The 9,960-nt window shown below is 40.7% G+C and overlaps 1 protein-coding gene and 3 non-coding genes across 7 annotated transcripts in view; all 4 read right to left on the bottom strand.

The window, feature by feature from the left end:
• Positions 1-9,960, bottom strand: part of LOC111663677 (ELKS/Rab6-interacting/CAST family member 1-like) — a 118,394-nt gene that overhangs the window by 19,918 nt on the left and 88,516 nt on the right. For 3 of the 4 annotated variants that reach the window (XM_087177047.1, XM_023417975.2, XM_023417977.2), the window contains one exon: positions 5,313-5,420. In XM_087177047.1, coding sequence (XP_087033173.1) covers positions 5,313-5,420 — 108 coding nt within the window. Of the gene's footprint in view, positions 1-4,935; positions 5,014-5,312; positions 5,421-9,960 lie in introns of all 4 variants that reach the window. The other variant, XR_002761404.2, reaches the window with a different exon arrangement.
• trnak-cuu (transfer RNA lysine (anticodon CUU)) lies at positions 7,707-7,779 on the bottom strand. Its single transcript has one exon. It is a non-coding gene; the product is annotated as a tRNA-Lys (tRNA).
• Positions 8,249-8,321, bottom strand: trnak-cuu (transfer RNA lysine (anticodon CUU)). The gene has a single exon. It is a non-coding gene; the product is annotated as a tRNA-Lys (tRNA).
• On the bottom strand, positions 8,834-8,906 carry trnak-cuu (transfer RNA lysine (anticodon CUU)). Its single transcript has one exon. It is a non-coding gene; the product is annotated as a tRNA-Lys (tRNA).

The raw sequence follows: 9,960 nt of genomic DNA, 5'->3' as shown, positions 1-9,960 counted from the left end.
ACACACACACACACACACACACACACACACACACACACACCCACACAAACACCCAGATGCTGACACACACACACACACACACACCCACACACCCACAGACACCCACACACTGACACACACACACACACGCTGACACACACACACTTACTCTTGAGTTTCGACGGCAGGATCCTTTCACTCAGCACAGTAACATCATTCTCCCTCTCTGCGTATCTGGACTTTATCTCAGCTCATTAATCTGTTTCTCTCCCAAACATCTAGCTGCAGGAATTGCAAATATTCATGTAATGTTGACTTTTATTTTGATACATTGAATTCAGACAGAAAGTAGAGGCTGTCAGTATGAAATCATGAAATTGTTTCCAGGTGTCTGTTAAAACTGTTTGTCAGGACACCTCAAGCACAGTTTTGTTCATCAGTTTAAACACTGCTCTGAATGACTGTTCAAGGTGTACTACTGTAACCATAGTATCCATACTGATGTTTCATGGCACATTAACTCACAAGCATGGGTTAAACAGCATCTATTTTTGCTTTGGTGGCTATTCACCACAGATTTTTTATATTTTTATGAAACATATGGGAACACCTTGTCAAAGACTATTGCTTGTACTCTTGACTCTGATGCTAAGTGCCCTCTCACTGCTTGCATGTTGTATTCATAATGACTGGTGTGATAACCAAGATAACAGGAGATATACCTATCGCAGATGCGAAAGCAGCCACAGCTGCCGAAACAGCAAAAACTGAAAGTTGCAGACAGGCAGATTTTGATCATATTTGAATAAAACACAACATATAAAACTCGACATATATATCCAACATTCATTATTCAATAACTTCATGTGTTCGACCATCCTGACAAACAAATGAAAAGAACTACATGTGGGTGGTTTTGTGGGAAAAAAGGAAACTGTTTTTGCGCGCTCGTTTCTAGCAGCATTGCAGCAAAAATGAAAGCTGAAGGTAAAGTGAAAGCAAATCAAAGTAACTGTCACATCTGATTCTGAGTCCTTACCTTATTTACTGCAAACACAACATCCCCCACCCCCACTACACAGACACACACACACAGACAGACAGACAGACAGACTCACACACACACACACACAGACAGACACACACACACACACACACACACACACACACACAAACACACACACAAACTAGGAGTAATTTTGTGTTTTTCCAGACCACCTTCATTGGTGTGTTCATGAGTGTCTACGCCACCTTCCTGGCTCACAATGGCTTATTTCTCACATAAACACACACGCACGCACGCACACACACACACACACACACACACACACAAACATACACACAGACACTGAATATATATACTGTATATATCTATACAGTACCAGCAGACACACAAAGACACTGTGACTGAAACACAAACACACACGCACTCACTCATGCAAGGATGTTATCAGAGTTGTAAATAGCTCTAGTTACAGTATTTTCCAGTGAGGACCTGCCAGCAGGTTACAGTCCATTACGAAATACATTACTGAACATTTCCCTCTGGAGGAGAGAGGGAGGTAGACGGAGGAGGAAAGAAAGGCAAAGGGAAAGGCTGGATCCTACATATTCTGCATTTAAAAACATCTCTGCTGCTGTATGCTCTGATGTATGCTGACAGTTGCAAGCAACAAAGACGTTATCTATCCACAACTGTTGTGTAATATGACAATATGTGAAAACATCTCTTTAAAGATGAAGCTTTACTGCTCTAAAAACATACTCAACACATGTGCAACAGCTGCTTTCTCACAGCACGTTCTAATCTGAACTATTCTGTCAAAAACTTAAAAAAAAATCACTGTCCACACTTTCCAGACCTGCAGCGGAGCTCCGCGGATCAAATACAAGACAAATGAGAAACAGAGGGAAAGAATGAAAGGAATGATGGCGATACAAAGAAGACATTTAGACAGAAATAACAACACCAGTGCTTTCTTTTCCTTTTTAAGAACTATATAATGACTAACAGAAAAAAATGTTTAAAAATAAGTCTGAATCTACCCCAGTATTAATAATGTGAAATATGAACAAAACACTGACCTCTGAAAGTCTTTGCAGAGCTTAAAGTCTTTGAAATTACTGATTTTATTAAGGTGTACAGTCTGTATGTGCCTCCGTGTTTTTATTGCATTACACAACCTGCACTGGTCAATGTATGCAGTGTGTGTGTTTAATGAGTCCACAGTGCGTTCCAGTGTCTTAATGTACTCTGAAACAATCCCAGAGGAGAAATAATTTTGTACGACACTGTGTGTATCAGAGTGTGTGTGTTTGTGCCTCTTTATTAGCCTCCCATGATTGCCTACCAGACTCTAACTGTACTATGAAACAACTCCAAAGAGAGACATTCTGCTGGCCTCACTGACTGGCTGCATTTAAAAAAAAAAAAAAAACACTTCTATGGCCACATTTTACCGTGAAATCAGGATTTTTCGTTTCCACAGATCCTTCTGAGACACAATTGCACACAAGCACAAATACATTTACCTGACCAGAAGCAGCATCTGTAGAGGAGCTAGGATTTCAATTCAGGACACTTTGACAGTGCTGGAACCATGGCTGCTGATGTGATGCGACTAATAAACACCTGACTGGTGGATTATCTCTCAAAACCCACACCTACAAATCTTAGAGCTCCTTCATCACCAGCCTTCAGCAAGACACTTCCCAAGTGCTACACTACAGAGTGAAGCGTGAATGACCGACAGACCAGATTATGGTTGTGCAGGGCAGAATTGTTCTTAAGTGAAACAATTAGGCAATTAATCAATTAATCCAACCCACAGAAAATTGATTTGCAACTATTTTGATAATTGATTAATAATTTGAGTTTTAAATGTGAGAAATTGCTGCTTTTGTTTGTTTCAACTGCTGGATAAGAAAAATAAACAATTTAAAGACATTACTGTACTTTTTAATTGACAAAACATTTATATATATATATATATATATATATAAAAACCTGAGCAGGTGTTACACTAAATATTTATCATAAGGCTGAAAGTGCATCCAGTCCTATCTATGAATCTATGAATAAATACTTATACTTGTAAAAAAACAAACAATACTATTAGTAACACTAAACAATACATAAAAAACTACAGCATCAGTATTAATGTCATGTTAAAAAAATGACAAAAAAAAACTTACTTCTAAGGTAAGAGCTGTGTGTACTCACTCATGTCAAGTCATTTTAAAATATTGAAAAACCTAACAAACCAAAACACTGAATTATACATCTCCTCTGTCCTTTCTAACTGATGCATCTAATACCACTCAAGACCATTAAAAATGTAAAATACCATAAAAGTGTTCTCAACAATGCTGCGTGTGTTCTCCTGTGTTTCTCTGCTGCAGCATTTCATTCTCCAACTGTAGCTCAGGATCCTCTTAAAGAAGAGTCACAGCCATTCACTGTTTGGATGTAATGTGCTATGGCGAATTACCCACCTCACACACCAAGGAGAGAGAGCATCTGTACATGTGTGCGTGCAGCTACTCATGAGCACACAAGAGTAAAAGAGATGGAGTGTGAGTTGCGTGCGTGCTGGCCAGGCCGACCTGTCTCTCTCAGCAGGGAAGTGCTACTGCTAATTAATAACCAGGGACAAGCTCAGATCCGCTGGTGAACCTTTGGGCTTTTAGCATCCCAATGGGAAATCCCACTGGAGGAACTGAACTGCACTAAAAGCAACATGTGCTACTCATATGTGGTGCCGACCTCCACTGTCCCGCTTCGGATCAAACCAACACCCTTCTAGTAATGGAGGTGCAACTCACAGTACTTGTCATTGTTACATCCTTTTAAAAGTTAAAGCAACGTCTACTTATTTTCGAATAAACTTGTTTCAAGAATTTCAGAGGAGCAACTGACTTAATCAGGTTATCCGAACACTGCGCTCGTGTCAACATACTGTATTATTCAAGAAAATGTTTAAATTGCATTGGAAACACATGAGTGAAGAGTGAAAAGAGAAGTTTCTTGTCCTAAGACAGATTGCATTCTACATTATTAGATTTATTAAAATAGATTTGTAGCAGTGTGTTTTTTGTTCTTGCTTGAATTGAAGGTTGTCACGCATATGCAATTAATGACCTTTGGGCCTTTAAAATACTGAAATCCCCTTCAGTATAATTAAGAAGAGTACACCCCAAAGTCAAGGGAAAAAAAGCCTACCTTTTATCCTAAAAACTTGGAGCAGCTTTCTTAAATCAAATGCAACATCACAAACATGAAGAAATGATAGGATCATGCAATGATCTCAAGCATCACGACTAACACATGAAGTTTCCAATAAGAAAAAGATGCTGCTGCACAGGCAAACAGGAGGATCAATACATTAACAAGGAAAAGGACAAAAAAATGTTGGAAAGAAGCAGATGTCCAGAATGATCATCAAAGGAATGAAAAAATTTGGAGAAAGGAATAAGTAAAATAAAACACACAAATGAGAGCAGGAGGAACAGTTCAAAAAGTAAAGATGAAAATGAACAGAATAGATATTTGATCAAATGTTTCAAGACATGAGAAGATTTGGAAGTATTCCTGTTCAGGCCGTTAATTGAGCATCAGTTTTTATATACCACAAAAGATAAGAAGAAAAAACCAGTTGTGGCCAAACACATGGGAGAAGGAAAAATGTAGTTCTTGCCAAAAGAGCCCAAGACCCAAAAGGAAGAAGATAAATCGCAGAGAAACGGAGAGTCTCAAGATTGAATGTAGAATTTAGAAAGAATGGAAAAAACTGAACAATAAAAAAAAAATTAAACAGCAAAAGAAACAAAATGACTGAATCACGACACCAGAACGACCACAAACTCACGAAGGAAACAAAAGTGAGAATGACGAAAGACCAATGACACGATCAGCACATCCAAACGTGATTGCATCCAGATAAATAAGATGCTCACCCTTCTGTACAAAATGGTGGACCGAGGGAGAGAAAGAAGGCATGTGATTGGCTAGGCCCAAATGCCCTCCTCATCGTCCTATTGGTTGGTTAGTTCCAACCGCAGCGTGAGTTCGGAGAAAGCAGGAAGTTAGTTTGGTGACGCAGGAAATTGTAGTCATACAAAGTAAGTACAGAAATACTGGAAAATTTTAAACTGGTTAGTAATAATTAATTGGAGAAAGAAGTAAATGTTACTCCCCAAGATGGACATGTGACTAGAAAGTCACTGTCTTTCAGTTTTAGAAATGTTATGGTAGAGCATGCTGTCCACCACATGAGAGTGATGATGCAGGTTAGTCCCAGCTGAAGGCTCACTCTCCTGGGCAGAGTTCTCACCTGGTCTGGGGAGGGTTTGTGATTGTTGGGCTGCTCTGAGTTTGGAAACGCGACCTTTAGGTGGTCGTCCTCGTAGTTGTCCGCCATCAACTTCATCCGGTTTTGAGTCTACAGAGAGAGAGAGAGAGAGACCATTTGACATCTCACATCAAGGACAGTGAGATTTGATTTGACATGATTCAGCAAAAGCAAATTATGTGAGTGTATGTGTGTGTGTATGTGTGTGTGTGTGTGTGTGAGACATGAGGAAAACCCGCGCCTTGAATTCCTCCAGGAGTTAATTTGCAGAGAAGAGGAAAGGAGTTTTGGACGACCGCCATGAGCTCTGCCTTCAGTAACACACATTTTGTGCATGTGAGTGTGTGTGTGTGTGTGTGTGTGTATGACAGAGACGGAGAAAGAAAGAATGGACAGCAATAAAAAAAGAAAATGATAGGAAGTGATCACTCCTGACTGTACGTGTGTGTTTGTGTTTTAAATGCTGGGTTGGTTCTGCTTGATAATTGTAACGATAATGTGTATTTTACACACACACACACACACACACACACACACACACACACACACACACACACACACACACACACACAAGCCACAAACACACTCACACGGCTTCACATGCCACCTGTTGTGTAGCTTGTTAACTGGTGCAGAAAAATAACAGGCTTGTTAACTTGCCACTTGGGGAAAGATCCATGAGCACTTAGACAAATATTAGGCTGCACACACACACACACACACACACACCTGTAAATCACTTCACGTGCTGTACATACAAATCACACACACACACACACACACACACACACACACACACACAGAAAAGCACTTGATGTAAAAACACACATTAACATAGACTGTGGAGAGTTTTGTCCTTTCGTTATTTTTTTCTGTCTTCCTTAGCTCGATCACTCTCATCTGTCTCCTCTTTGCTCTGCCATCATTTCCTTTTTTCTCCACACTGCCCTTTATCCTCTCCTCCGTTCCTCTCCTCACTCTTCCTCTCTTGCTGCTCCATCTGTTTCTCATGTCATAGTTATACTTCAGTAGTACTACAATAGGCCTGGAAAGAGCGCGGGAGTGAGAGAGAGAAAGTGAGGGAGGGAGTCAGTCTAAATCTGTCTTGTACAATCTAAATCCCCTTAGTCTCTCACTGAGCCCTGCAAGGAACAGGGGCTTAAGCAGGCCAGACCGAGGTTTTGTGTGTGTGTTTGACAGAAAGCGAAAGAAATATGTGAACGGCAACTTTTATATGTGTTTGTTTGAAAGCTAAATGAAAGACTGCATTTTTAAAAGTGCGTGTGTGTGTGTGTGTGTGTGTGTGTGTGTGTGTGTGTGTGTGAGCAGGAGATAGTGGTGCTAAAAACACATTTCATAAGCATGTGTGTGTGTGTGTGTGTGTGTGTGTGTGTGTGTGTGTGTGTGTGTGTGTCTACTGTATGTACATAAGTCAAGTTGAAGAGAGTCTCCCCCACACACACATTATTCATTTCCTCATTTTCTAAAGTCAGCTTTAAAATAAATACACATGTATATTTAAAGCAAACATGGAAAGTAAACAGTTCATCTTGAAACCATATAAGTACAGAATGTGGAGTCCCCACTGCACCTGTAGACAGTCATGTTTATTTGTCTCTGTCGCTTACTCTCTTCTCCACAACATCCTTCAGCAAGTAAATCACAGCCATTTAAATCATGCAGTGATTGTCTAGTCCACAAATTATTTTTACAATGCACATGAGTGTTTCTTGCATGTTCTTCAAACTATTATTAAGTCAGTCAGAAAAGTTAGTCAAAGTCAAAGTTCATACTTCAACCTGTGTTGCAGGGTCTCACAAACCTTTCAGCATGAGGATGGCAGAGATAGTTGTCGAGTAAATAAAATCAGCTTCATACAATGTCTGGAGCACCATGTTGTACACTGAACACAGAATGTGATGTTATATTGTGACAGATCATGGTTATTCCATTACCACCAGCCAACTACCAAGGTTTTGAAATTTATTTTATGGATTTTATTTGCCCAGGCTAAAGCTTCTGCATGCACATTTACAGGTCAGTGTTCACCTTTGTTGCCGGAGCCATCAGTTCAAATCATCTGCACCTAACATGGTGCTTGATCCCATGACAGTGAGATTAAGAGTCTCATCATTACTGACTTAATTAGCTGGGGTAGCTATGGCCACAAAGAAAGTGTTTTGGTGTCAAACAAGCCTTCACACTCAGGGATGGGTCTGTTACTATAACAGGAGAGGGGGGGAGTTGGGTTTCTGAGTGTGACTCTTCTCCCTCCACTCCTTGGCAGACTCTACAACACCCACTGGCGGGATTACATTACAGGGGACACTATTATAGAGGGTAAATACCCAAGTAGCCACAGCTGAAAAGTTATGACGCCCAACGTGGGGCTCGAACCCACGACCCTGAGATTAAGAGTCTCATGCTCTACCGACTGAGCTAGCCGGGCTGTACAGAAGCAGAAAATACATGTGATAAAAAATTGAACCTTACTCAAGTTTTGCATGTCTTTGTCTTATCTATACCTGAAGCTAGTCATGTCAAGGTTTGACTGGCTCTACGTTATTTTTCATCTTTCAAGGTTTGACTGGCACTGTATTCATTGCTGCAGTGTTTTCTTGCAAGGGTAGTTTCAGTCTGAATCATAACTGAGTGATTCAACAGTTGTTACATTTAGTCCACTTGCATTTACTCATTTAGCAGATGCTTTTATGCAAAACGACTTACAAGTGAGGGACATCAAAGCTTCAGTGCAGTAGGAGACCTTAGTGTAAGTAGAAGTAGGCTACATCTATTCAGTAAGTGCAAGGAGATCAGGTAACACCGAAAGTGCCTAGCAAATGCTAGTGTTAGAGGTGTTGGGAGAGGAGATGCCCCTTGGGACTGTTGACAGTCCAAGCAGATGCTCAAAAGAGCTACGCCGAACGTGGGGCTCGAACCCACGACCCTGAGATTAAGAGTCTCATGCTCTACTGACTGAGCTAGCCGGGCTATGCAAAATACACAAAAGACACGCAACAAAAACTCAGATAGAGTTTTGCCAGATTGCTATCAATGACATAGTTGATTGAAGTGATTAAGCCTAAACAGTAAAGAGTCAACAAGAGGCCTCTACTACGCCTGTACTACAGAGCAGGAAGGTAACCCAGGGTTACCACACTGGTTTGCTTCTGCCTGTGGTACAAGAGCCGGTGGGACAGGATATCACACATGGGGGCGGCAATATGGCGGCTTGTTTGGTTTGGTGTCAGCAAGTAAAGGCAGCATAATGAGGGATCCTCTTAATGGCAATGTAGCGGGATCTCTGCATAAAAAGGGGACACGTGTACAAGGTTTATGTGAGAGCAGGCAATGTGTCCTGAAAGACCTGAGCTGGCATTCTGTAGTTGACAGAGCCATCAGTTCAAATCACACTACAAAACCCACTGATGGGATTACGTTACAGTGGACACTATATAGACAGCATTGAATTGGCAATGTGTAGACCTGGGGGAAAACAGCAGCGCCCAACGTGGGGCTCGAACCCACGACCCTGAGATTAAGAGTCTCATGCTCTACCGACTGAGCTAGCCGGGCCACACTAACTGAGAAAAAGCTTCTATATATGATGGCCAATATAAGTCATGCTCCAAAGACCCCGCACAAGTCACACTTTATAAAGCATAATGGAAACACTAATGTCTCCTGTTCAAGACAAATGGGTTTATGATGCTGGTAGACAGAAAATGATTTACCACTACAGTCACAGACTTCCTGGTTTTGTGGCAACATATATAGCACAACATTAGGCCAGGCTTCTGTTTAAAACAAAACTCTTTACTCCCCCTCTTTACATCCCCAAGAGGATAAGCTGTGTGGAGAGGCTGCCTGATCTCTGATCTCTCATGGCCTTTCTACATTCAAATCTCTCAACCCTTCTGCAAACACAGTTTTTGTCCCATTCTCTTCATCTCAGAGCTTTCTGTATTTAAATAATCCTCAAAGTTCCTCCCTTCTCCCTCTTCCCGTCTTTATCTCTCTGCACTCTCATACTCAGTACTCTCTATGATTAAGTCTCTCCGTCCTATAACAAGAAGTACCTAACATCCTGCTCCTTTGTCTCCCTCCCTCCCTTTCTTTAATGATAAGTTTTTTTCATGTTGATTTTAACTCTCTTTTCTTTACAGACTCAGTATTTAATTTTTTCTCTCTCACTTCGACTTTTGAGCTCCTTAACATGTCCTTGTATCCATGACTAATTCTCTCTCCAGCTCTTTTCCATCCTTCTCTCTGCAACATGTCCTCATTTCCATATCTTCCCCTTTGCTCCCCCCTTCTCATTGTTCTCTCTTTAGTTCACTGGTTTCTTTTGTATTTTAGTCAATTTTGTCTAGGTTTTTGATTGTGGTTTTTTCCTTATTTTTCCCCCACTGTTCTTCTTGCCCTCTTCATTTTGTACTGACAGCCTTCTTGTTATCTGAAAACCAACTGCAACAAAGGTTTGGCATCAAGAATTGAAACCGATAACATAAATATCAAAATCTTTCTCACATCCACATCTAAAAAAGTGAAATTTTATGGGGAAAATGATTCAGTCCAATCTAATGGCAACAATTAGTGGATGCGCTTGAGTAAATAACTACATGAAATC

The sequence above is a fragment of the Seriola lalandi genome, unplaced genomic scaffold (assembly GCF_002814215.2).
Source record: "Seriola lalandi dorsalis isolate HSWRI2012SDOR001 ecotype SW California unplaced genomic scaffold, Sedor1 jcf7180002054579, whole genome shotgun sequence".
NCBI classification, from domain to species: domain Eukaryota; kingdom Metazoa; phylum Chordata; class Actinopteri; order Carangiformes; family Carangidae; genus Seriola; species Seriola lalandi.
Note: the sequence above shows the minus strand (reverse complement) of the source record. Positions and strands in the feature narration are given on the sequence as shown.